The 27,006-nt window shown below is 43.3% G+C and overlaps 1 protein-coding gene across 1 annotated transcript in view; it reads left to right on the plus strand.

Annotated features, from left to right (window-relative positions):
- Nucleotides 1–26,958, plus strand: part of Skp2 (S-phase kinase associated protein 2) — a 28,506-nt gene extending 1,548 nt beyond the window's left edge. Inside the window, exons 3-10 of the mRNA XM_034523688.2 lie at nt 10,996–11,107; nt 14,174–14,317; nt 15,317–15,451; nt 16,607–16,705; nt 17,642–17,772; nt 20,979–21,030; nt 21,159–21,266; nt 25,115–26,958. Coding sequence (XP_034379579.1) covers nt 10,996–11,107; nt 14,174–14,317; nt 15,317–15,451; nt 16,607–16,705; nt 17,642–17,772; nt 20,979–21,030; nt 21,159–21,266; nt 25,115–25,328 — 995 coding nt within the window. The 3' untranslated portion in view covers nt 25,329–26,958. The remainder of the gene's footprint in view (nt 1–10,995; nt 11,108–14,173; nt 14,318–15,316; nt 15,452–16,606; nt 16,706–17,641; nt 17,773–20,978; nt 21,031–21,158; nt 21,267–25,114) is intronic.
- Nucleotides 26,959–27,006: the final 48 nt, after the last annotated feature.

Raw genomic sequence — 27,006 nt, forward strand, 5'->3', positions numbered from 1 at the left:
TCTCATTCCCATTGCCCCGGTATCCACCCAGTCACTGTGTCTGTCACTCTTGTGTGGCAACTGCCTCAAGCTTCCATCATCTCTTCCTGAATTACTGTAATGAATTTATAACTTCAGCTTTCTTCTCAGTTCTGTCTCCAGGAGGCAGAGTGGATTGATGAAAGCAGAATTTACCTGAAATTATCCTCTCACTAGTGACTCCCATTTCCTGGTTTCCCAAGCCCAAGCCGGGGGTTTTTTTTTTTTTTTTTTTTTTTTTTTTTTTTTAAACTAAGTGCCCCCAGGGTATATCAAGACTCAAGGACTTGCAGGCTTAGGGTAAATATAGTATTAACATGAGGCTTTATCAGGATTTCCCCGCCACTCCCCCCCCCCCCCCCCCAGTTATTTAAAAGAGTGATTTAGGAAGTGTTTCTGAGAGCACACTGTCCTCCACAGTATAGTGCTAAGAATAACAGCAGTGAACAAAACAGACACACCTTAGAGCTTCCATTCTACTGAGGAAATACTATAAGTACAATGGATATGGTACTTTATGTAATCTATCAGGCCATAGTGGCTAAAAACAAAGAAGGGTCAAGATGAGGAAGAATGGAAGTCTTAGAATCTGAAGATAGATTGCAAACTGGGTATATTGGCTGAGACCCTTACTTGGGCTGTGACTTTTAAGCAAAGACACTGAGGGAAGAGTGCAGGAGTGTGGCATGAAAATGTCCCTTGGTATAAGGAACCTAAAGCAAAGGGAACAGGCATTTAAAATGCTGGAGACAAGGATGGGCCCTACAGGAAAAGCAAAGTGGGAGTAGACAGAGTAGGAAGAGGTATGGCCTCTGGTGGGGCTGATCTTTCCTCATTGGAACCCTTCCCTCCCCTTCCCTTGTTCTGTTTTGTTCCGTTGAGACGGGGTTTCTCTGTCATATAACTCACTCTGTAGACTAGCCTGCCTCAAGTGCTGGGATTCAAAGAATGGACCATTGCCACCCTGGCTCATTGAACCCTTTAAAGGAACACATTGGTTAACTGAAGTTGAACTGTATCAGGTAGAGGCGAGACAACAGACCCCTAGAGATTTATTTAGAGTGGTGGGGGAATGGTAAATAGTGGTCAGACGCTTGCTGTATTCAAACTTTGGAGACAATGGAATGGGAGCAGTGGAAGAGGTAAAGTCTGAACTGAAATTGGGTGAGGAATGGAAAAGCAGATTGAAAAACCATCAAAATGAAGTCTTGCAGAGCCAATGTGAAGACATGTATTCTTCTGGTGCTGTCTGCAGATAGGATGGTGAGCTGATTAGTGGCTTGCTTTAAAATACCTGTTTTGTAGTCTCCTGTGATATTGCATGCCTTTGAACCAAGCACTCCGGTGGCCGAAGCAGGCAGATCTCTTTGAATTGGAGGCCAGCTGTCCTACACAGTGAGTTCCAGGACAGCCAGAGCTACACAGTGAGACAAAAAAAAAAAAAAAAAAAAAAAAAAAAAAAAAAAATTTGGGCTTCTCAATACTTTTGTAAAGGAGTTGTCTTCAAGTTGTCCCTTCTGAGTCCACATTAATGCCAGGTATGGTGGCATGTACCTCTAGTCCCAACTTAGGCTGAAGTCAGAGGATGGGCATTTGTGGAAAGCATGAACTTCACAGTAAGGCTGTCTCAAAATTGGAAACATAATCAAATAAGTAATAATATATGAGACTAACTAGAAAGGTATGGAAGTAAGTTCAGAGAAATCTGCATTTAAATCGTGATGCTGCTATTGGGAGCTACCTTGGGAAGTTACTTAAGCTTTCTGGGCCTTAGTTTTCTTATCTGTGAAATGGAGCAATAATTCCTACTTAAAATGTTGTTGTGAACACTGACTAAAACTGTAAAGCTCTTAGTATGATAGTGGCATATAATAGTTAGAGTAGTCCACACAATTTCTGACACTGGCTTGAGAAGCCAGTTGACTTAACGTCTTCTGTCTAATGTTAATCTGACTCTGCACATATAGAACTCTTTTTCTTTAAAACTTAACATGACTCATATTTTTAGAGCCTGGGTTTTTTTTTAACAGTAGCAGTTTAGTGTTTGACCAACCAAATGTGGTGAGAGATAGATCCTGCTAAGATGAACAGATTTTGATTAACTTGCTCATTATGCATAGCTTCGGTGATAAAATATGACTCCTCTGTGTTATTCCACGTCCACATGTCCACAGATGTAAGTCAGAAGGCATCTTTGAAGCAAAGCACATAAGATAAAAAAGGGTGGCTGTCTTCTGGGAGTTTCAAAATGGAGTTGAGGAGGAAAGACAAAGTTTATAGCAGCTCCCACACAGCCATATGTCTATCAGGAAGACAGAGGTGTTAGTAGCTCAGACCCTGATTGTCCTCAAGGCTGGAAGGAGAGAAGGAGCCTCTTGTGCAAAAGTGACTCACTTCCCATCCCAGTGGATGTGTAGAGTCCTTGGCCACTCAGCAAAGTCAAAGTATGGGAGAGAGAAGAACTGAAGTGGACCAATCAATGAGTCACCATTTCTTTTTTTCTTGTTTTGTTTGTTTGGTTTTGGTTTTCAAGACAGGGTTTCTCTGAGTAGTTCTGGCTTTCCTTGACTTTGTAGACTAAGCTGGCTTTGAACTCTCAGAGATCCTCCTGCCTCTTTAATCCCAAATGCCACCACCCGGGTTTGTTTTTTGTTTTGTTTTGGTTTTTTTTTTTTTTTTTTTTTGGTTGATTGGTTGGTTTTTGTTTTTGTCTCTTTGTCTTTTTGGTTTTTTTTTTTTTAAGATGGATCTTGCATGCCTGTGGTTAATCTATTAACTATTAGTCTTGAAATCACAGCATTTCTTCTGTGTCAGCCTACCTTCCAAGAGCTGAAAGCTGTATCATACCTGAACCGCCCCTTTTTTAATAGTCATCTTTTAGTCCAGGTTGACCTTGAACTCAAGGCCATCCCTAGTTTTTGGATTATAGTCAGTGAGCACAGAAATGAGCCTAGGCTTCAAGATTGATGTTTACAATGAATACCTAAACTGAGAGAGGAAAAAAATCATGGCTTTTAGGTTTTTTGTGACCTAGGAAACAGAGAAGGGCAATGGCATACGTTTATTTACATATGGATTGACTTTCACAAGTATCCACTGGTTAATTGCTGTGGACAAGAAGTAGGTTCATGTTGTAAGCAGAGAGACAGCTGCTACAGAAGAGTGCCACCAAGCTCCCGGAAGCAAGCATAGGCCTGCAGTGTAGCTGGATTCTTATCCCAGGGAGTTTTGCGTGCAGTTGTCAGGACAGGTGGCTGATAACCCTGCCAGGATTAGGGCAGGGCAGGCTCCACCTGCTGTACATAGATCTGGTGACTGGCCCAGGGCTTTTGTTGGTTCTGTGCTAAGCAAGCTTTCACCATGGGCTGCATGCCAGTCTCACATCTGGCAACTAAAGTCCTCTGCATCTGTTTATGTGGGATGATTAAAGCTATGTGTCCCTCGTATAGCAGGGCAGTTCTGGCTGGCTCTCAGGGCCAGGCCAGTGTACGGAAGGAGCTGGGAAGAAACAGGAAACAGTCCTGAAGTGGAGCCAGCAGCGGAAAGAGGGCACTCACATTTTATTTCTGGTCATTAAGTGCCTGTTCCTTGTCTCTTAAATAGGTGAGCACCATGAAAAATGTGCTTGAACTAGTGTGTTGATCAGCTCTTCCATGGCTGTTAAGCCACTTCCAATTTCAGTCCCAGCAAAGTCTCTCTCAGACTAAAACTCCAAAGTTCAGAGTACATCAGAATTCACAGAGAATCGTATTCAAAGTGTAGAATTCCAGAGATTCTCGTCCAAGAATTTTTTTAGCCTGAGAATCTGTGTTTCAGTATCTCAAAGCAAATATTTTTCTCTTCGTATTTATTTTTAGCTAGTAAGAAATATATTTTATATTGCAATAGAATTTGAAGCAAGGGTTTCATAGAATTATCATTCCCCTTTTCCTACGATATAATCTGTTCTATTCCACTTTAAGATAATAACAATAATGGTAGCCAGGCGGTGGTGGCACACACCTTTAATCCCAGCACTTAGGAGGCAGAGGCAGGCGGATTTCTGAGTTCGAGGCCAGCCTGGTCTACAGAGTGAGTTCCAGTACAGCCACCCTGTCCTGGAAACCCTGTCTGGAAAAACAAAACAAACAAACAAAAAGACAATAATGGTAAGAATGGCAAGATGGCGCCACACATAAAAGCATTTGTCATCGGTCCTGAGCTCCTACCTTCCCTCTCTCAAACCCACAAGGTAGGAGATAGCCAACTACTATAACAACCTCCACACCCCTACCCTTGCTTTCATAAAAGAAATAAAATGTTTTGTTCAAAGCAAAACAGTAGTAGTAATACTAGAAGTAAGCCTACTAAATTGACTGCATGACCCATCATCAGCTCCCAGATCTTTGATCTATGGGAGTCATTGTGGAGACACTTCCGGATATCTGTGTTTGCTTTATTGTTTTCTTGCAGTCATTTGCCTTTTTATTTTTATTTATTCACATTGAGACTAGGTATCCCTGTATAACCATGGCTAAAACTCACTATTTGGTTGGCTTCACCCATTGCAGTCTTCCTGACTCTTCCTGCCAAATACTGAGATGATGGGCTCAGCGGTTAAGAGCCCTGGTTGCTCTCCCAGAGGTCCTCAGTTCAATTCCCAGCAACCACATGGTGGCTCACAACCAACTGTAATGGGATCTGATGCCCTCTTGTGGCATGCGGGTGTACATGCAATTAGAGCACTCACATAAAATAAATCAACCTTTAAATTTAAAAAAAAAATCCTGAGATTATGGATATGCACTGCTCGTGCTGGCATAGCAAAGATAAATACTGTTCTAGGTATTGGAAGACAGTAGTAACAGTGAACAAAAGCTTAACCCTCATAGCTTGCTTGCTCTTATTTCTTTATTATTTCTCATGTCCCACAAGCATGAGAATGCCATAGAATTAAAGGGGTATGGGGCTGAGTGTTGCAATAATTAATTTTGCTGTGTCTTATTTTTTTTTAAATCTGGCCCACTGTACCCAAAATATAACAACTAGTGCAGCCTCTATTGTTTGTGAGGAAATGAAGGAACATTCATGTAGGGTGGCAGAAATCTGTGCAGTTAGTTCCCTGGGGGAGAAAGCACAGAGGATAATGTGCCACCAAAATTAAGCCAGTAAAAGTGTTCAAAATGTGTGCACCCTCAATAGACTCAAGTATTTAAAAATAGGCATTAGTATGGGGCTCTTGGCGCCTTCGCCTATAATACAATTTGCTTATATAAGGCTAAGTAGAGGGACGTTGTGAATACACACTTTCATAAGTGTGTATGTGTGTTGGTGGTTTTTTTTTTTTTTTTTTTTTTTTTTTTTTTTTTTTGAAACTGTTGTCCTGCTTGTCCTTGAATCTCTAATTATCCCTGCCTCTTGAGTGCTGGAATTTTACGTGTGTACACAAAGCGCAGCTGAAAAGCAATCTCAAAAGTCAGAATTTGGGAGGCCACATATGGCTTAGCAGTCAAGTGCATCTACTCCTCTCGGGGAAGCTCCAAATCAGGTTCTTAACAGCAACTCTACTTCCAGAAGCTCCAACACCTCCGGCCTCTGTGGCACCTCGCTCAGACATACATGCTCACAAACGTGCACATGCATGCATATAGTTACAATCAGTTATACTTTTAATCAAAATTTCAGATGTCATTAGAATCATTTGGATATGCAGTCTGAATCTTGGGTGTCAATGTTCTTCTAAGAAATGAGCAATGAAATAAGACAAGCTAGCCACACTACAGGGATCGAGTGCTTAGAACTCCTCCACACCCCTGTTTCCCAAGGAGGGTGAAGGGCATGGGGAGTGGGTTAATGATGAGGAAGCTGTATTTGCTCCTGAGAAGAAATTTGTAGCAATGCCTTTCTATGCCGCTGGTGGGAAGCCTTGGTGGGTTTTGCAGATCAAAGTGGAGAAAAGACCTCTGGATAGTTCGTTCTTGTGCTTGCAAAAAGACCAAGCAGCCATGTTGTCAAGAATACAGGAAACAGATGGCTGATGTTTTGAGAATTAAATATGGCAAATAAAATTAGATTAAGTGTATCACAGCCTGGATTTCAGCCACCATCACAGCTACTGGAGACAAATTTCTGCCCCATTCATCTGCTGGGACAACAGCCAATTCCAGGCTCATCTACTTCCACACAGGGGCCCCAGAACTGGGTTGTCCTGTATAGTCACCTGATTGGAGCACTGGGTACCTTGCAGTTAGCTAAAGCTATATGATTACCTGGACTTCTACTCCTCGTTTCATGGAAAGGTCATTGGTACCTTAAAGCATTTAGCAGTGTTCTCTGCCACCAAACATTATCAAGCTTCTGCCTCTTGTGACCTTGTACTTCCACTTTGGGGCGTGGGAATTTAGAAACCCAAGTTTACCTCTTGGTTCTGCCCCTTCCTAACAATTAATGTGGCCTTTGTGAAATCACTTGGCTTCGTTGAAATAAATGTCCTCATACATAAAAATAAGAGTAATAATACTTTGTGTGTGTGTGTGTGTGTGTATGTGTGTGTATTGCAGCAAAGTCAGTTGACTTTAACAAATGAGAGAGTTTTCAGGGCTTCTAGTAGATGACAGTTTTTACTGTTATATTATATATTTATTTAACAGCCCATTTACCACTGAGGTTATTGGACGTGAGCTCCCAAAACTAGTTCATTAATCAAAAAACATTCATGATATCATTGTCCAAATGAGGAAACTGGTCTTATGAGGCCAATAGCCTTGCCTGTATTTAAAATAAAGCCAGCATTCTTCTCTGAAGTGTTAGTTATTCCTCCATGAAATATCAGCCAGGCACTTTCTAATATTCAATTTCAGGTTCTGTTCTTAAAACAAAAACCGATACAGTACAGCCAGTCACATTCAGAATTAACAGAAATAAAAGGTACAGTGCACTTAGCAAATGCCAATTCCATGCTGGCCATTGCACGTTGCTGGATGCTCAAACATGGGTGTGGGTCTTTGATGGTGACATGAAATTACTTCTCAGAGCAAGTGTCTTTTAAGCTAAATCTGGAACAAGCTGTACTACAAATGCTTCCTTACACTGACAGTTTTCTTGCAAGGCTTTGGTGCCTTCAACACTATGCTACGATTTCCTCCTAGCATGTGATCGTTTCTTACTGTTCTATTATTTTTTTCCTCCGCTTTCTTAGATCTTCCTCATAAAATAGCAAGCACCCAATGAGGTCATATAGTCTTCTTATATTTCTGGGCATGCTTCTCTAATTTCCCTCCCCTGGTCATTTTTATTGGACATTGTTGTTGGCAGGCCTACAGTCCCTTGCAACTCACCTTTTCCTTAGTGCCCAAAGCTTTCTCCTGAGCACAGATGTGGCTCTGCTTGAGGGCTTTCTCTGGGCAGGAACTCCGAGGAGTTAGCATTGAGCCCAGAGTGAACAACCACCAGCACTTGGTGGACTTGTACTTTAGCTCTTATAGCCTCTGGTGGGACAGCTCAGAGGCAGGTTCCAGATGGTCTCCTGGAACCCATGAAGGTTTAAACCAATTATGGTGACAGCCTGCCTATTAACATGCCATAGCTGCCTCCTGCCATCTCGTCTGTCTTCCCCGCTTTTCCAGTGCTTCCTGTCATTACGTGCCAGATAAACTTGAAGTCAGACCTGGATCTGCTTCTGGAGATCGTCAGCTCAGTTAGAGGAGGATGTGGGGTTTGGGCTTGGGTAAATCCCTTGCAACACGATTAGGCCCTCCTCAGATCATGGGTTTTTGCCTGTTAATGAAAATTCAAACCAGCGTACTTCCTAGTATGAAAAAAAAAATTTAGAAAAGGAAAATGTGCTGACAGTGAGGAGAGCAGGGGAGTCTAGACAGGGAAGATGGACTCTGCTGCATTTTTTTAAATCTTCTACATCACCTCATCTCCACACTGAACAGCTTTGCAAGGCAAATCTGTTTATTCTCATCCCTACAGATAGAAAACAGACCTAGAGAGACTCAGTTCCTCAGCATCTCAGACTAGGGGCAATACGGCTGGGATTCCAATGCAGGCTGAGTTCTTCTTTTAGTATGGTAATTCTCAGACATACCAGGGATCTGACAGTGTGGGATGGTTTTATGTCAACTTGACACAAGCCGGAGTTATCAGAGAAAGGAGCTTCAGTTGAGGGAATGCCTCCATGAGATCCAGCTGTAAGGCATTTTCTCAATTAGTGATCAAGGGTGGGAGGACCCACTGTGGGTGGTGCCAGCCCTGGGCTGGTAGTCCTGGGTTCCATAAGAAAGCAAGCTGAGCAAACCAGGGGAAGCAGGCCAGTAAGAAACATCCCTCCATGGCCTCTGCATCAGCTCCTGCTTCCTGACCTGCTTTGGTGATGAACAGCAAGTGTGGAAGTGTAAGCGGAATAAACCCTTTCCTCCCCAACTTGCTTCTTAGTTATGATGTTTTTGTAGGAATAGAAACCCTGACTAAGACAGACGGGATGGTCTTTGTAGATCAGAATGAAATCTCAACTTGTAGCACATGGGAGATAGAGCCGAGAGGATAAGGAATTCACACTAGATAGAAGTTCAGCTGCATAGTGGGTTCGAGGCTAGTAGAGTACAGGGGACCTCGTCTCCCACACTGAACTTGGGTAAAGAACAAAGGAGACTGACAGTGACAGCCTCAATTGAGCACTGAGGAGCCATGGCTTCCCAGAAACCTTCCCTGATGACCGACCCTTCTGCCCCAGGTGCTGCCTAGACCTGTGGGCCCTCCTGTAGCTGAACATGATAGTTGGGAGTGTCTTCTTTGTCTCTCAGCTTCTAAATAGAATAAGCTTAGCTTATTTTGTGTCCTAAGAACAAATCTTGGGATTGAATTGATCTTTCAGTAAATATATCAATGGATCAAGTTTTACTTCCTAGTATGTAAAACCAATCAGATTTTCCTTTGCAAGAGCTTGAGGATGTAGGAGGCCTAGAGGCAATAACGAAATCATGTATGCAAGTGGCCTTCATCGGTCATGAGACTTCCCATAGGGGGAGGCCATTAGTAGCAATTTTATTTTGAACGAACAGCATCTAGGTGCAACCCAGAATGACTTATCCTGAGAATTGCAGTAAGCTCCAATGACTGGCTGGAACACACTTCTAAACAAGCAACAGATGAAATAATGAGTTGAGCCATTGAGGTTGAGCCTTGTGCTAAGTAATGTGGACACAGGCTGAGTGTCTGGCTCTGTTGAAAGAGTACAGTTGAAAGACAGGCAGGATTTGTCTCAGAGAGACAGTCCAGGAAGACTGCCAGGGCAGGTGCCATGGGCCACCCTCCATGCCCTTCTCCACTGAGGCCCCTTCCCTGTTCACAGTACCTGCTTCACGTGTGTACTCTACAAGCTCTGGAGATCTTAATAAATACAGGTCCCTTTCTAACTCTGGGGACAGGAAGATAGAGAGCCTAGAATTAGATCAGCTGTAGGTAGGATTGTGGAAGAGCCACCTTGAAACCACTTCTCTAAGACAAAGCTACGCTAACCTTTCTCCCACTCCCATCTGCTGTGACCACACCCACACTGATCTTTCCAGAACTTAAAGGAACCTCTGACAATTCTATGCTCGGAACCATCTAGTAGTTCCTTGTTAAGTCGGAGCCAAAGGTCTTTCTCCGTAGCTCCCCACCCTCAGCTTCTCATTCCGTTTCCCACCACTACCCTTTTCAGCTCTGTTCTTCAAAGCAAGTGTGCCTGTTGCAGGGTCCAGAACATGGATCCCAGGCTTATTCTATTACCTAGGTCTATTCTGATTCCGTGATCACTGGCTCAGGAACACCCTCCGCCCACCACAGTGTTCACACGTATTGGCTGTGCCTGAGTTTCACTTCCTGGCTGAATTTTTCTTCAGAGCTGGCATCTTTTTAAATGTGTTACATAAATACTTGCTTTGTGTATAATTGTCTATTTCCTCCATGACACATCTACTTCATGAAGGTAAAGTCTTCCATTGTTCTTACTTTCTCTGCTGATCTTTCCTTAACACCTGAAATGACACTTGGCACCATAAGTAGTAGAGAATTTTGAAATACTTGTTGAATTAAGAAATGAAAGCCAGGCAGTGGTGGCAAAGGCCTTTAATCCTGGCATTCAGGAGGCAGAGACAGAAGGATCGAGTGAGTTTGGGGCCAGCCTAGTCTACAGAATGAATTCCAGGATAGCTAAGGCTACACAAAGAAACCCTGTCCCAACTTCCCCAAAGAGGGAAAAGGGGCCATTGCGTTTTGTAGAAGTCCACACCTGAGAAAGGAGGTCTTTCTTTTTGGCTTCAAGCTTCACAATATATTATTGGGCGGCTGGGGACTTGCTCTGTGCGGGGGTGGGGGGTGGGGGTTGCTAATCAAGTTGTCTCTGCCAGTGGTTGTTCAGCCTGGTACCAAGGGAAAAATATTCTTGTTCCTCAAGTCTCACTGCTGAGAAAGTAGGACACTCACAGTAGCGCTTGTCTCAGGGAGCTTTCTGTTTCTGTGATAAATATCACGACCAAGACAACCGTATGGGCATATAGTTCAGGGGGAGGAGGGGGGTTCCCTAATGGCAGGGACAGCAGGGAGTCCTGAGAGCAAGCAGCAGAGAAGACAACAGGGAAGGAAGGCTGCAAGCTCACACTTCATTCTCAAGCAGGAAGCGGAGAGAGCTGACTGGGAGTGGCTTTGAAACCTCAAAGACCACATCAGTAATCTACTTCCAGCAAAATCACATCTCCCAAACCTACCCAGAGACCGCCACCAATTTGGAGCCAAGAATTCAAATGTCCAAGACGATAGGGGACAATCTCATTCAGACCACCACAGTGTAAGCCAGTGTGTAGTACAGAAAAATAAATGGGAGTCTGAAGGATTCCGTTTGGTTGAAACTCCCTTTTAGCTAAGTGGTGTGTGCCTTAATAAATGCTTGGCGGGACTCCGAGAATTTGGCAGGGAAGAATTCTGAGATGGAACCCATGTTTTGCTTCCTTGCAGGTGTTTCCTGGGACTCCCTTCCAGATGAGCTGCTCCTTGGGATCTTTTCTTGTCTGTGCCTCCCTGAACTGCTGAGAGTGTCTGGAGTTTGCAAGAGGTGGTACCGCCTCTCGTGAGTATCCTTCATCATTTTGGGCATAGAGAGAGGCGGGAAGGAAGCCAGTTATGTGCTCATTTGAGTCTGGTGAAACCAACAACCACACCATAGAACATAGCTGCCCTAAGCAAATCCAACACCTTTTACTGTTGTTCGAAGTCAGTGAAGTCGTTTCACAGTCAGATGGAGGAGTCTCCTGTAGGTTATTCTTACCGTATTTCTGATAGCCTCTTCACCCAAGTGTTCAGTTCTGCACTTGTTTGCCGGGGATATACCAGTTCGGGCCAGGTGGTGTGCTAAGAGCAAAGGAGGTCTGGAGAGTGTCAGGATGGCCCGGTTCTGAGGACCAGACTGGGAGCACAGAGAAAGGGTACAAGAGTCTGACCTTGGACGGTGTGACCCCAGCCTCTTTTACATATGCCCTACATGACCCAAACAAGTTACCTGTCACTTCTGAGCCTGGCTATCATTGAACTTCATCCTGGGATACTCGTAAGGAGAAAATGAAAGGTGCCAGTACCTTGCCTGGATCGTGGGCATGCCGAACAAGGGCCATTGGAGGTAGTGTTAGCTGGTTCTTGTCTACACTTAAAGGGTGTAAACCAGGAAGGCAGTAACAGGCATGAAATAAGGAATGATGTCGTTGTTGTTCTGTGGTATGCTGACGATTAGACCCAGTGCCTCAAATGAGTCAAGAGCTTTAATCACTGAGCTCCACACACACACCCAGGCCTAAGCCTAGGCAGCTGTCTTAGCAGATGAGAAGGGTTCCACAGTACTGGCTACGTTTCATTCACACCGGAGGGGCTTATTTTTTTCCCACAAGGCATGCATTTTTTTCAAACCAAGCAAAAACACTAACCTTTATAAAAACTTGCATGGCTGGGCGGTGGTGGCGCACGCCTTTAATCCCAGCACTTGGGAAGCAGAGGCAGGCAGATTTCTGAGTTCGAGGCCAGCCTGGTCTACAGAGTGAGTTCCAGGACAGCCAGGGCTACACAGAAACCCTGTCTCAAAAAAAAAAAAAAAAAAACCAAAACCTTGCATGTATTTAAGGTATGCAGTCTATATGCTTTGCTATAGGTGCAGGTCACTAGATTGCTACTGTGCTCAAGCATATTAGCATAACCATAATGTTGCATAGTTAGTTTTTACAGGTATGAGTATAACTAAAGCACCTGAAACGTCCTCTTCAGCATGAATTTCCAAATGCAGAATGACGTTCCTCTCAAGACTTGTTTATTCTCGATATCTTTGGCCACCTTTGACCTACATCTTCCCTTTGGTCCAGGAATCTTCATTGTGCTAGAATAGTAACTGACATAGCAATTTAATCGTTCCCATAGGCTAAAATGATAATTTTGTATTATTCCAGCTTATGAGTTGAAGAAACTACAGGGTTAAGAACATTGGCTGGTGAAATGAAACCTTAAACAAAGACTAAGGTTTTACTTGTTAGCCCCCAGCCTTAACTGTTGCTAGTTACGTGTGGCTTAGGGTGGGGCAGCTGTTCAATTCATCTTCCCTTTCAGGTTAGCAATGTGTTCGTTGGAACTTCAAGACTTGCCCTGGGTTGTTGTAGAAAAGTAAGCCAGCTGCTGTTTGTTTACTTCTCTGAAAGGAGAGACATTGAGATCTGAGATAATCAGAGAATGCACTGCTGTCATTTCTTGTCTTTGAAGTAGATTTCAGTGTGGACAAGAGAAAGACGCAACGTGTGCCACTTTCCTAAGGATATCGGAACCATGGCCTGCCTTTTTAATACTTTTTTAATAGGTTTTTATACCTAACTTAATAGTCAAATCATGTGTTAACAAAGTGCTGTAGAAAAACTAATTCAAAACTGGCCGTTGAGTGTTTATCTCAAATGTGTTTAAGAGAGAAGATTCGGGTACCGAGAGCATTTAGAGTGTTCCTCGTGTGCTTGCACATCATGGATTCTCTTGCTCCCTTAACTGAATTCAACTGTGGACATTATAAGTCTTTATAAAGGTTGTAAGGATGGCTCAGCAGTGAAGAGTGCTTGTTGCTCTCCTGGTGGACGTCAGACAGCTTAAAGTAGCCTGTGACTCCTGGCCGTGGAGGAAACACACACACACACACACACACCACACACACACACACACACACACACACACACACACGGCATTGCTTACACAGACATAGGTAAACAAAAATAATGCTTTAAAAAGAAACACTGACTGAAGTTCAGTCTGTTTTTGGAATGTTTGCGTGTGCATTTATGTATATTAGAAAATACATAGGATCTAGTTTTTTCCTCTCTCCTTTAACATTAATATAAATATGTATATACACTTGGGCATGTTATATGAATATGGAACAGAACCAGTCTGTGACTTTTTCGTGGCTGTGTAATTCATGGTTCCCATAAAATAATACCTAGAAACTTTTGGTGATTATGTCAACCCAACACTTTGCAGAACTAGAAATCAGGATTGTTTAGGAACAATCTTAATACTTACCTCATAATAAGCATTTTTTTAAAGATTTATTTATTTTATTTATTTTATGTACATGAGTGCACTGTAGCTGTCCTCAGACACACCAGAAGAGGGCATCAGAGCCCATTACAGATGGTTGAGAACCACCATGTGGTTGCTGGGAGTTGAACTCAGAACCTCTGGAAGAACAGTCAGTGCTCTTAACCACTGAGCCATCTCTCAGCCCCAAAATAGTGCACACTCTCCCCATTGGGGAATCGAATCCCAGTCTCCCGTGTGACTCACCACTATACTAATGAGGACGAGGTCATAATAAGTATTTTTAAGAGATTACTGATCTGTCTTATCAGATTACTGATGGGATTTTATTCCCTGGCTCTAGGTTATAAGCATTCCTAGCCTTAGCATGAGATAGCCTACATTGGAGATGCAGAAAGAAAGATGGGAGCGTATTGCTACTGCGACCAAGAACTGTTTAGTATTGCACAGTCAGCTAGGAAAGCAAAGCTCTTCAGATTTACTTTAGGAAGGCCCTGTCTTCCATGTTAGGAGTGACTTTTAAGGGTCCCCAAAATTGGCTCTGGCCAACTTACGAAATGAAGCACCCTCTCTGTTCCAGGCTCGATGAGTCTCTCTGGCAGTCCCTAGATCTCGCCGGGAAAAATCTGCACCCAGATGTGACTGTGCGCTTGCTCTCCCGAGGGGTGGTCGCCTTCCGCTGCCCGCGGTCGTTCATGGAGCAGCCGCTGAGTGAAAGCTTCAGGTAAAAAGAAATGACTGGATGTTGAGTGCGACAGCTCACGCTCCTCTGTTTTCTTTGTCGGACTGATCTGTGCCTCCATCATGGCAACTTCCGCCCCTCTGCCCATCCATAACAAGGCAGGGTATATTCCCCGTGACTGCATCTTGGGCTTTCCATCCTATCACGGACAGATTGCAACCTGAAAAAACTTCCTTCCTGTTTGTTTTGAAAAAGTACTTCTGGTGCTGCAACTTATGGAATAGTTAGGGCTCGTGCTGTCTGATGCCTCAGAAGAATAGCTAGATGTGGAAGAGAAAACCAAGCTAAAGACAGTAGAACATTTCTCCATTCTAGTCCCTTCCTCTGCTTTCCACGGTCCATTTCCTCTCCCCATGTCCTCCTCAGCCTCTCCTTGTATTCAGTCCCAGGATTTGTCCATCTCCTCCGCGTGCTGTCCTCAGACATCCTCTGTCCTGTATACCCACACTGGTGCTCAGGATTCTCAGACCCTTACATTAGCCTGGTCCTCCTCGAAAATCTTAGTTTTAATTACCGAAAAGCTTCCACACCTGATATTTCAATATTAGCATATCTAAAAATAAACATGGCCTCCCATTCAGACTGTCCCCACCCCCTACCCCCATCCTCCTCCCCTTAGTAAACACAATTGTCGCTCAGCCACTCAACCCTCAGCAGCAGCCAGGAGTCACCGTAGGCTGACCCCACTCCCTGGGCACGCGGGCCTAACTCATTGTCATGATACCCACCTTTCAATTTCATGAGTGCAACCGTGTTGGCGGCAATATCTGTACTTGGCAAATCTTGAACTTTAAAAATGACTGGGGATGGGAATTAGCTAGAAGCAATTTCTTTTATGACCAGCTCTTTCTTCAGTATTTAAAATGTGTATTTAGTCTTGTTTGTGATTGGCTCTCATGTGGGGACAGGAAGGGGTCAGATTGGAGCTGAGTGTACTTGTGTGAGTCACCTTACAGGGCCTCTTTTCTCTCCTGTGTACAGCTCTTTCCGTGTACAGCACATGGACCTGTCGAACTCAGTTATAAATGTGTCAAACCTCCACAGGATTCTGTCTGAGTGCTCCAAGCTGCAGAATCTAAGCCTGGAAGGCCTGCAGCTTTCAGATCCCGTTGTCAAGTGAGTGGCACCCGAAATATGTCGTAAAGACAGTTGCTTTGTATGGCAGTGTTTCTTGTATGTGACCACAGTGTCCATTTGTACATGTCCCGAAAGACATACCAAATAACCAGAACTATCTAGGATATTCAAGACAGCAGACATTTGAATGCTGACCATATGCCGGAGCCACTCTTAAGTGTGACAGAGAAAAGAGTGAACAGTATGTAGTCTGTGCCTCATTCATGGGTGAGGCAGATAATTACAGGGCAGAGTGTTTCTTAAATGCCGTGCTGGTCATGTGGCAACATTCCGGGGGGAACTAACTGAATGCAAGGAGGCAGGCTTCTCAAGAGTACTGACTTGTAGGCTGGCCATTGACAGTATTCAGGTAGGAGATCTCCAAAGCGATAGGACAGTAGAAGCAGCCTCCGCAAAACTGCTGCTCTTCTGACCGCCTCCGTAGCTGGTAATAGCTGGAGCACAGACATCAGGGACATGGGGATCGTGGCTATAGAAAAATGACCTGTGGAGCCTCTGGTAGTTTGCAAAGAGGCCATGAAGCCTGGTGCATCATGGTTCTGGAGATGGAAGAGCCATGTCAGATTGCAGTGTATTTGATTAATTTGCTAGTCAGATACACATTAGGCCATTGCACTATTCCAATGAGAAAAGAGGTAGCCTGGTAGGAAGGCTGGAACAAGAGTGAGAGCACATACGTGGTCATGCCAAGCTAAGCCTAGTTCTGAGAACAAGCAGTAAGCGCTCATCCCTTCCCCATATGTGAAAACTGAGGCACAGAAAGGCTGGATCATTTGTCCAAGTTTGCAGTTAATCAAACCAAACCAAGATTTAACTCCAGAACAATAGCTCACCATCACTGAGGTTCCCAAGAGAAGAAGGCAAGCCTTATAACATAAAAGATACATTGGTGTTTGTTGTCCATTTATTCTGCGAGTACTTTGCAAATCCTTCAGTCTATAATATCATTTAAACTTCTTTCCGACCCCAGCAAGTAGATGCTTTTGCCAGTTTGCAGATGTGTAGCCAAAGCAAGTCACTCAGCTGTGTCGAGAGCTAGTGAAGTACTTCATTATAATTACACACACGCACACACACCAGGACTCACCACTGATGCAATTTACTCTCCCGGTATTTCTCTCTTTTCTTTTCTAGTACTCTTGCACAGAATACAGCCTTGGTGCGACTAAACCTCTGTGGTTGCTCTGGATTTTCTGAGTCTGCCGTGGCGACTCTGCTAAGCAGCTGTTCCAGGTAGGAAAGATCTGAGCTGTCATAGTGGAGCTTACATCAACTAGAAGAAATATAAGAAGCTTTGCCTCTGGGCGTCTAGATGGACTTTTGAGTGGCACCACATTCTTGACTTGAGCAGTGTAGTGTCCTCGCCACTTTCAGGCTAAACTCAGTCTGTTTGTAAGGGAGGGGTTTGGATAGCGTTTCCTTCTCTCTACTACTGTTAAAGGGAAATGAAGGAATGTGCTAATCAGTGTGACTGACTTCTGTTGATATGTAAGTAAACCACATTTAATACGGGTGATCCTGATGAAATCTTCCCTAAAATGTCAATGCACACGACACTAAGTGAGAGGAGGCATGAACTCAGGATGCACAATAGCCTGTGTTTATCTTCTTAAACTATCTCTATCTTTCTGGACCACCATATGTAACCATGTCTCCTTATCGATCTGTCAGCGGTGAGTCCCCTTTGGATCAGAATATGAGGCAGACAAAATCCTTAGCACTACAGACCGGTCAGCAGAGATGCAAGGGGCAGGGAGGTAGATGCTGACTTTGAAACTCTCCCTGGCCTTCCTAGCAGTGGAGAATTGGAAGAAAGGCATTTTTATAGCATCTTCTGTGGGTTTTATAAAACATTGGAATTGATAGCGGTTGGTGTTTTCTTTTGACAACAATGTGGCTGGTTTGAGAAAGAAACATATGGACTAGAGTTTTCAACCTGCATTCCCAGAAGGAGGGCTATTAACTAGGGCCTTTGCGCAGATCACCTGGGAACCTGCAGGCTCTGGGTGTTTGGAGGACGAAATGCCTTTTCAAATGAACGACACAGAGCAGGTGGTCTGTACAGGAATCGGTAAACAATCTGGCTTCCTGTGTCTCCGTGGGTTCGGCTTTGGTCACCCTGATCCTTCCAATGGGCTCACGCTTTCGTCTTCCCCTTCCTTCATGCAGACTGGATGAACTAAACCTCTCCTGGTGCTTTGACTTTACTGAAAAGCATGTGCAGTCGGCTGTGGCACATTTACCAGACAGCATCACCCAGCTGAACCTCAGTGGCTACCGAAAGAACCTCCAGAAAACAGGTTAGAGCTTCTAGGCCAGGGCCATTGAGGCTTTGCGGCAGGCTTGTGACCTGTCTGCTCCCTGCTTGTCTCCTTTAGTCCAATGTGCAAGTAGTTTGGGTCTTCAGCAGAGAGGTTGTTCATCAAAAGGGTTAGGAAAAGGTAAATAGCTTCTGACCTGGAAGCAAGCTGTGAGTCCAGGGCTTAGATGGAGAGTCCTTTGAAGCCGCGCGCGCGGACGCGCGCGCGCGTGTGTGTGTGTGTGTGAGTGTGTGTATGTGTGTGTGTGTGTGTGTGTGTGTGTGTGTGTGTGTGTGTGTGTGTGTTTAGAGACCAGAGGTCAACACTGGGTGTGTGTGTGTGTGTGTGTGTGTGTGTGTGTGTGTGTGTGTGTGTGTGTGTGTTTAGAGACCAGAGGTCAACACTGGGTGACTGACCTCAGTAGTTTTCCACTTTAAAAAAAAAAAAATCTGTTTTTTTAATATGTACGGGTCTTCTGCCTGTATTCATGCCTGTATCCCACATGTATGCAGTGCCTGCAGCGGGTATCAGACCTGCAACTGAAGTCACAGACTACTTGTTGCCGTGTGATTTCTAGGAATCAAACTCCCATCCTTTGCAAAATCAACAAGTGCTCTTAGCCACTGATCCGCTGCCTTTCCAGTTCTTCTACCTTATTTCTTGAAACCAGGTCTGTCTGTGACCCTGGAGCTCATTGATTTGGCTAGACTGGCTGGCAAGCAAACTCAAGGGATCCTCTTGTGTCTATTTGCCCAGTCCTGAGGTTACAGGTGAATACTACGTATCAAACTCAAGCACTTTACTGACTGAGCCAACTCCCCAGTCTCAGAAATGGTTTTAATGAAACAAAATTGCTATGCAGACCCCAGTGTGAAAATGTAGATAAATGCAATAAAGTCATCCTTCTATATCTATGGGTTCTGCATCCAGATTCAACCATTAACAGATCAAAAATACTCAGGAAAAACAACTGCATCTGTATTGAATATCTAAGAACTTTTCTTGGCATGGGTCGCTGATCAGTTGAGTGTAACGACTCTGCACACGGTGTTTACATCATATTATGTATAAGTAAGCAGACAAGATGTGCATAGTGACTTCAGTGTCCTTGGATTTGAGCATCCAAATGGGAACCTGGAATCATTCTCTCGGGAATACAAAGAGATGACTTGTTGTGAGAAGTAGCTTTCATCTAGAAGCAAGCTTTGCATGCAGAGGGACAGTTTTGATGGTCTCAGGGAAGGTGTGCTGCTGCCATCTAGTGGTCAGAAGCCAGAACTGCTGCTGCTGAACAGAGCACAGCATAGAAAATTGTCTCAGGAGTCGTCCAGCAAGCAGTGTTATGGTCGAAAAATCCTACTAGAAGCCAGTTAATAAGTTAGTATTTATACCTTTGACTTCCTAATTCATCTAAAAGACAATGTGGATGAACACAGGCATTTCAAGTCGGGAGGGGAACAGCCAGAGTGTTGGTAAAGTTGACACTTGGCTGTGCTTTGTGCTGTGTGTGTAACACTGAGTCTGAATTTGTACAGATAAGTGGTTACAAAAGGAATGGTGTCTGTTGTTGTTGTTTAGCTCCATAGCTCAGTCTGTGGCTAATATTCAATCTACCTGCATAAAGCCAAATTAATTTCAGTACTAAAATCAACCCTACCTGGGATCTTGAGAGTGGTAGTAGCTCACCATGGGGATAGGTGATTTGCTTATTGAATTTTTATTGTGTTTAAAAAGATGTGAACCAAACATCTTGAAATGTTTCTTAACATTTAGGTTGGCTTTAATCCTAGCACTTGGGAGGCAGAGGCAGGCAGATTTCTGAGTTCGAGGCCAGCCTGGTCTACAGAGTGAGTTCCAGGACAGCCAGGGCTACACAGAGAAACCCTGTCTCAAAAAAAAAAACAAAAAACAAAACAAAAAAAAAAATTTAGGTAATATTTAGAAAGTATTTCTCTGAGGCTTAATAAGAACTAAGATCTGTCAGACTAACACTTGGTCTTCATGAGTGGCCAGAGATCTACGTCCATTCCCTGCATTTTCTATTTTAAATAAGCTACATTTTAAAATTTGTTTTCCACTAAAAACATAACTCAGTTTATGTCACCCTCCAACAAATCTTGCAAAGTGGATAATACCAGTGCTCGCTGTAGTGGCAGCTAACACCTTGGTGTATTTCCTTCAAGCCTTGCCGTTTCTCTATTTGTATGAGTTTGTGTGTTTTCATTAGATTAAGATTACAGTGCACTGTGTATCTGTGTGTTTTGTTTTGTTTTTTCATGCAAAACATTTCCTGACATTTGTTTTACATTTATTTATTTTGGAAACTCTCAGGGAGTGTATCATGGTAAATTCGTGGTGATCGGAGGCTTTGCTGGGGTCTGTTTCTCCTTCCACCCTGTGGCTTCCAGAAATGACCAAACTTGCAAGGCTTCATAGCTAGTGCTTCTACTGCGAGCATCTTGCCAGCCTGAGAAGCTATTTCCCAGTACTTCTTGCTCCATCCTTTAGCAGATACGTTTATGTTGTCTATCCTTTCTTTACATAAGACTATCAATCTATTTAGCTTCTGTCAAACACACCTTTTCTGATACTTCTATATCCTTAGCATGGCAGAACTTTGATTGTTTTATTTTTGAGGCAGTGTCACTATCTAGCCATGGTTGGCCTAGAACTGGCTATATAGACTGATCTACAGTTTGCAGCAGTTCTTCAGTCTCTGCCCCCGGTACTGGGATTACAGGTGGTTTTTCTTTATGTATAGGCACTCTTTACCTAACCCAAGATTCCACAAGTAATTCATTGAAAATTGCATTTAAAACCTGTATATGGAATTTACTAGGTTGTAATTTGAGTTGAAAACTCATTCTTACAGTTATGGCCGAACGGTTTTTTTAATAAGTCGTCCATGATTCCCCTCTGAACTGAAGAGACATCTCGATACACTGTTGTGTTGCCTTTATGTACTGGCATTTGGTTTTGTTCGGATTGTCCTTCTGTTTGCTGTTATGAATTGGGATTTCTTGTTCTTCCCAGCCAATTACTTTGCTACATAATAAGAGATTCCCAGGTGCTCTCCCGGACTTTCTCGGCAGGAAACTTGTAATGTCAAACTTCTCTAACTGCCTTGCCCCAGACGCCCCGAATACCCTTTTCTCCTTTCTTGTTTAACAGTGGCCGTGACCATGACATCTGTTTGGTTTTTCTAGATCTTTGTACCATAATTAAACGATGCCCCAACCTCGTCCGCCTCGACTTAAGGTACCGTTTTTGATCAAACTTGGGAGTCCGTTGGTTGTCTGTGAAGTGGGAGAAGGATCAGAAGAAGGGATGAAGCAGTAGCACTTTCAGTCAGTGTGGTTCTGAATCCTTCTTCCTTCTGGTTGCAGTGACAGTATCATGCTAAAGAATGACTGCTTTCCAGAATTTTTTCAACTCAACTACCTCCAACACCTCTCGCTCAGCCGGTGCTATGATATAATACCTGAAACTCTACTGTAAGTATGTTCTGCATTTAAGCAGAGACCAAAACTCAGTAGTAAAACGAATCCATGTTCAGAACATGAACATGGATATTAATTTGCCCAAAATGCCTAGGAAAGAATATTGAAATAGTTCACAGAATGTTTGCTTAAAATGTCTGGTAATCCTGAATTGACTGAGCTTATTAACAGATGCTGTTGGCATCACGGTGTTAGAATGCTGTCCTAGTGTCTTTGAAGGACTTACAAAAGCTTTACCTCTGAGGCACCCACTGAGAGCACAGAAGGCAGATCCAATGTGAGTGGGAGACATCTCCCATCCCTTCTTAAAGTTTACAGGGAATTCCTATAATCTAACAATGGGCATCCCGATGGTCAGAGAAGGTGAAGGACTGGCAGATGAGAACTAGTCTTTGAGAGCCTGATGCCGGGCTGAACAGAGGGCATCTTATGTAGGTCCATAAAGTTAAGAATCTTCCGGACATTGCTTACTTCATTCCAAAGTCTTTCTTATACCAAATACAAATGTATATCAGTTTCCTTGAAAAACACAAGGAATTAGAACCTTGCACTTTGCCAGGTGCCCTTCTTTGTACTGCAGAAAGGTCACATGGCTTGGCGGAGACTGTGGTGCTATTTTATCTTGCTATCAGAATGCCAATATTAATTCTGCCTACCTAAAAATGGTGAATTTGAAAACAAATTATTTACTCCTCAAATGAATAGATTAGATCAATTTCAGTAATAAATAATCTATAAAGAACTGAGTAAAACTGGGAAGTCTGGTAATTACGTGGCTGAATCAGTCATTCTACTTCATCTCATAAGCCTTAGCTAGTATCTTGTTTAGAAAAACACTACCTAAAAAGGATGCAAATGTTGCAGATCAAATTCATATGCATGGAACTCTAATAAAAATCCCCTGCATGCAGAACTCCTAGGATCTTGTAATATCTACACAAAGTATCTCCATCACCCACTCTCGCCAGTCAGACTCCTCCCCTCCCTGGGCAGCTTCCCAGGAGGGAGATTATTCTTTTCTGGTTTCTTTTCTCAAGTGAATCTTCACATCTTGGGTTTGTTCCTTCACTGTGAAGAGAAGCTACACAGTACTTAAATGCTTTCTTTCTTCCTAGCCGTTTTTGATCCTTGCCGTTTTAATCGCTTGTAAACTGTGGGAGCACGGCTTACCTGCACAGTTCTCCCCACATGATCAGTGAAGAGCATGAGGCTCAACCTAGGGGAGCTGAGGGAGTTACTGCTTGTCAAAATCTGACCTTTGAAGACGTAAGGCAGCCCAGGGCTTTAGTTTCCGGTCAGAGCAGCGTTGGACAAGAACCGTATGATGCCATCCTTGCAGGGCTTTAGTTTCCGGTCAGAGCAGCAGTTGGATGAGAACCGTATGATGCCATCCTTGCAGGGCTTTAGTTTCCGGTCAGAGCAGCAGTTGGACGAGAACCGTACGATGCCATCCTTGCAGGGCTTTAGTTTCCGGTCAGAGCAGAGTTGGACGAGAACCGTACGATGCCATCCTTGCACATCGCAGGGTTCCGTGAGCATCATGTAATACTAATGATTCTTTAAGGTGAACTCATTGGTGCCACACCTAAGGTGGGTCTTCCAGACAACTAACACGTTTGAAGGTCTTAGTACTGGTGTGTCTCACAGACACTGTCCACACAGCAGCCTGAGACACACTGAAAAACAGCTGATGTCTTATCTCAGAAGTGGGGAAGTAAAATGGCAGTCTTCGATAGTGTTGTAAAATATTTCAGAAACCCCTGCTGTATTTACTTTTATCCTCAATTGGTGTTACCTCCCACTGAATTTTTCTTGTAAGTATTCCCTATTTCTCATTCCGTGACAAACCCAAGATGGGGAGGAAACTGATTTGAAATTAAGAGAATTGGAATTCATTAGATAAGAGATTCATTACATAAGGCATTTGGGGTTATGTCAAAAGAAGACGAGGGAAGGAACAATTCTTGACATTTCTAAGTGTCTTTTTCTGTTTTTGAGATCAAGTCTCAGTATTTATCCCCAGGCTGGCCTATGGTCCAGCCTCTTGTATGATGAATGCCTTTTTATTAAACTTGGAACTAAGGGCCCTAAAAAACGTAATCTTACTATTTACACAAGTTAAAGAAAGTCCTGTAAACAGTTCCCTTCCTCTCCCGTTGTAAAGTCACACGCCATGCACACAGGAGGCAGTGATGGGTTTTTGTGGTGGGGCCTCATCCTGTCTCCTGCAGCTCCCTCTCACACGAAAGGCCAGGAGCACCCTGTGACGCTGCTGCACGAACACTCCCTCTGCCATCTGCCGAAGCTTGTCTTCCTTCCTCCCACCTGGTTTCTCCTTTTAAATACCCATTGCAGATGACTCACGGTCTGGCTGCCTGATGTCCCAGAACCTGAGTCCTCAGATGCACAGATGTCACACAGGAGTTGCAGTGCACGGCTGTTCTGTCTGTGTATTTGTTTGTACATTCCAGAAGTTCAAAGATAAAAGATGCAATATGCTCCCCTTGACTTCCCTTTTGATCTCTTGTGACCTCCTGACCTCGATGCCCCTTATAAGCAAACATGTTCTTTTTTAGATGGTGCTTTTATTTTCCAACTTATTCTGCATCTTGTATTCTGCCACAAGCGGTAAACAGTGTGGTCCTTACCTGTACCATTCATAGATTTAGAGGGGTAATGAGATGACCCATAGAGCCTCAGCACAGATGGGCCTCAGATCTAACGAACCTTCTGGTTTCAACCATTCTGAGGGATCAGTGGTTCTGGGGCAGGTGAGTGGCATGGACTGACAGCCTTCAGGAGGATGTCTTGGACATTGTATGGAGTATGCTGGAAGGCTGAGCCATTGGCAGCCGAGTGACAATACAAACCTGCTTTGTTTGAATACATATTGACTGTGACAACATTAAAGGTCACTGCTGTGCTCACTGATCTCCAAGGGGGTTGGGGGAAGTGCTGAATTTCTAGAATAAATGTTCCCTGTCCTGAGACTTTGCTCTGTGTCCCAACCTAGAGCAAACACAGACCAGAGAGATGAAACTGGGCATACAGACCTGTTAAAAAGAATCAGCGCCAAAAACCACAAAGTGTTTTCTTTAGATAAACAGGGTCACTTTTGTGTGACCCTCAGATCTCACTGGTAACACAGCTGTCTATCAGGTAGCATGGAATGTATGCAAAAGTCTGTCTTATCAGTAACAGGGAAAATATGTAGGAAAAAGGTCACTGTCTGCTATAAATTGGTATCCCATTTTTATGTGTAGCCTCTATAATCACAATTAAAGAACAGCCTAAGGAAGTCACTGGTGGGTTTCAGTGGAGTAGGGCCTTGGTGAGCCACTGCCAAACTGCCATCGATGCTGTTGGTGTCCTCTGCTGAGAGAGCATAGTTCAAATAAAGATCATGTCCAGATTCTTAAATTACATGTGTCTTGGGTAGGTTCCAGCTGACATCACAGTGAAACATTTGCTTTTACCATTTCTGGCTTGCCTGCTCACATCACAGTAGCCCTTCCAGAGACCTGTGTGGACTAAGAATGGAGAAAGTAGGCAAATTGAATTCAATTAGGAAAAAAAAAAAAAAAAAAAACTAATAAAACTGCATAGTTCACAGGAGCCACACTGAAGGAAACACTCAGGCTTGGTTCCCAAACCCACGCAGGTCGGGCTGTTTTATTTCCTAGCTTTCCCTTCCCTGGGTTATTTCCATAAATCATTTCTTATGGATTATGTCTTTAGGCTGCATTCTGTAGACTGATAAACAATAGACAGTGATAACCAATGGGCTATAATAAGTAGTCTGACAATTTCCATACCTCCTGGAATTTGTTCTTCCTTTCCAGTGAACTTGGAGAAATCCCCACACTAAAAACACTACAAGTTTTTGGAATCGTGCCAGACGGTACCCTTCAGCTGCTGAGAGAAGCCCTTCCTCGGCTGCAGATTAACTGTGCCTATTTCACCTCCATTGCAAGGCCAACTATGGACAACAAGAAGAACCCGGAGATTTGGGGTATCAAGTGCCGACTGACTCTACAAAAGCCCAGTTGTTTATGAAGTGCTTACTGCGGGGCAGTGTCTCCTCTTCCTCTGGAAGGAGGAACACAGACAGCAGAGCCACTTGTCAGAGACCTTGGTTACTCAACTGGTTTTGCCTTAGCCTTCACTTTACATGTGTGTTAGGGAACCATTTTCGAGGGACAGCCACTGAAGTGTTACTTTTTCAAAAAATATAGAGACAATTCTGTCAGTGCTGTGCCCTTAGGGCCTAAGTGTTAGGTCTTTGGAAATTTTAGGTGAGCCTATTATTTCAAAATGCTTTTTTAAAGCAAAATTTGAGCCAACCTCTTCCAAGTGTCCTTCTGATTAAGTCTATTTAGGATCGAGTTTTAAAAATTACCCCTGGCTAACAATCTTCATGGTGTTTGTCATAATAACTTTTTATCTATTTAATTATTCAGTATTTTATAAAACTTGACTTTGAAGAATAAGCTATATGTATGGTGAGCTGGACGGAAGCAGCTGAGGCTGGCAGCATTTGAGGTGGTCTTTTCTGGGAATAACACATTTCAACTTTGTGCAGGTATGAAGTTAGTGTAACAGAAGCACAGTCCTGCATGGTGTGCCTTAAACTCTAAATGAGAGAAAAAAAGAAAAAGAAAGACACAGAAAGACACATAGCCAGAGCAGGAGGATAGGATTTGAAACCTCAAAGGCTTTTTGCTAAAACCAGGTTAATATGAAGTATCCTTTAATGTTTTTAGGAACTATGCTGTTTCCAGAATCTTAAATTAGGTAAGGAAATCTACTTGCGTGCTTTTTAAACTGTATAATCGCTGTATGTTACAATATATGTGGGTTGTTTAGCTTTTTAAAATTACTTGCTTTGTTTTAGGAATGTGATATTATTCTGGTCAGCATTCTGAGGTCAGACAGAATCCCGAGCTGATTGGGTGTGCAGGTCCTTCCTTTAGTACTGCAGTTATTTTTATGTTACTCTGAGACCAAGGACTTGAAATTCTTTTAAGTGATCTTATACAGTAATTGCTTGAAACTGCCCATTAGGTTACTGGGCCTGAAGTTGTTGGGTAAAACTGATTTCCCACGGGAAGCATGGGCACGTGCAGCTACAGAGCAGGCGGCACGGCTTGAACTTCAGCCGAGTGTTTAAGAATCACTGGGCATTAAACCTTCTGATAAGAGATGTGCTTCTTAACACTTGATACAGAGAAGCAAAAGGATCAAATTGTGTTTCTTAGAAAATGAAAAACACAATTAAGGCAGTAACCTCTTTTATTCGAGTATTTCAGACTACAATCCATTTCTATTACCCTCTTCATCAAAACCTTTGAGTTAATGACATGAGGTGCCTTCATCTGCTTAGACCTAAGAACGTTTTAAGTGTCACACAAGAATGGTCATGCTTCAAGTCCCTAGTAGTTAAAAGAGTGCTAACTACTACTTGAAACTATTGTTTACACATTCGTGATGGGCTGACGGCAGACTCTGGTTGGACTCTGCCCTCCAGGCGCCCTCAGACATAACAGTACCTGTTCTTCCTTACGCAAGTCCAGCTGTGAGCTATTTTTGCCAACATGTCGCAGTAATCTGTACTTTTGTATGTGATTTCTACTTTTATAGACCAATTTTTAAAATAAAGTACATTTTTATAAGAACAAGAACTTGAGCTACTTTGTATATCCTTTCCTGCAGTCCTTAAATTTAGAAAGCATCA

This window comes from Arvicanthis niloticus, chromosome 19, assembly GCF_011762505.2.
Source record: "Arvicanthis niloticus isolate mArvNil1 chromosome 19, mArvNil1.pat.X, whole genome shotgun sequence".
NCBI lineage: Eukaryota > Metazoa > Chordata > Mammalia > Rodentia > Muridae > Arvicanthis > Arvicanthis niloticus.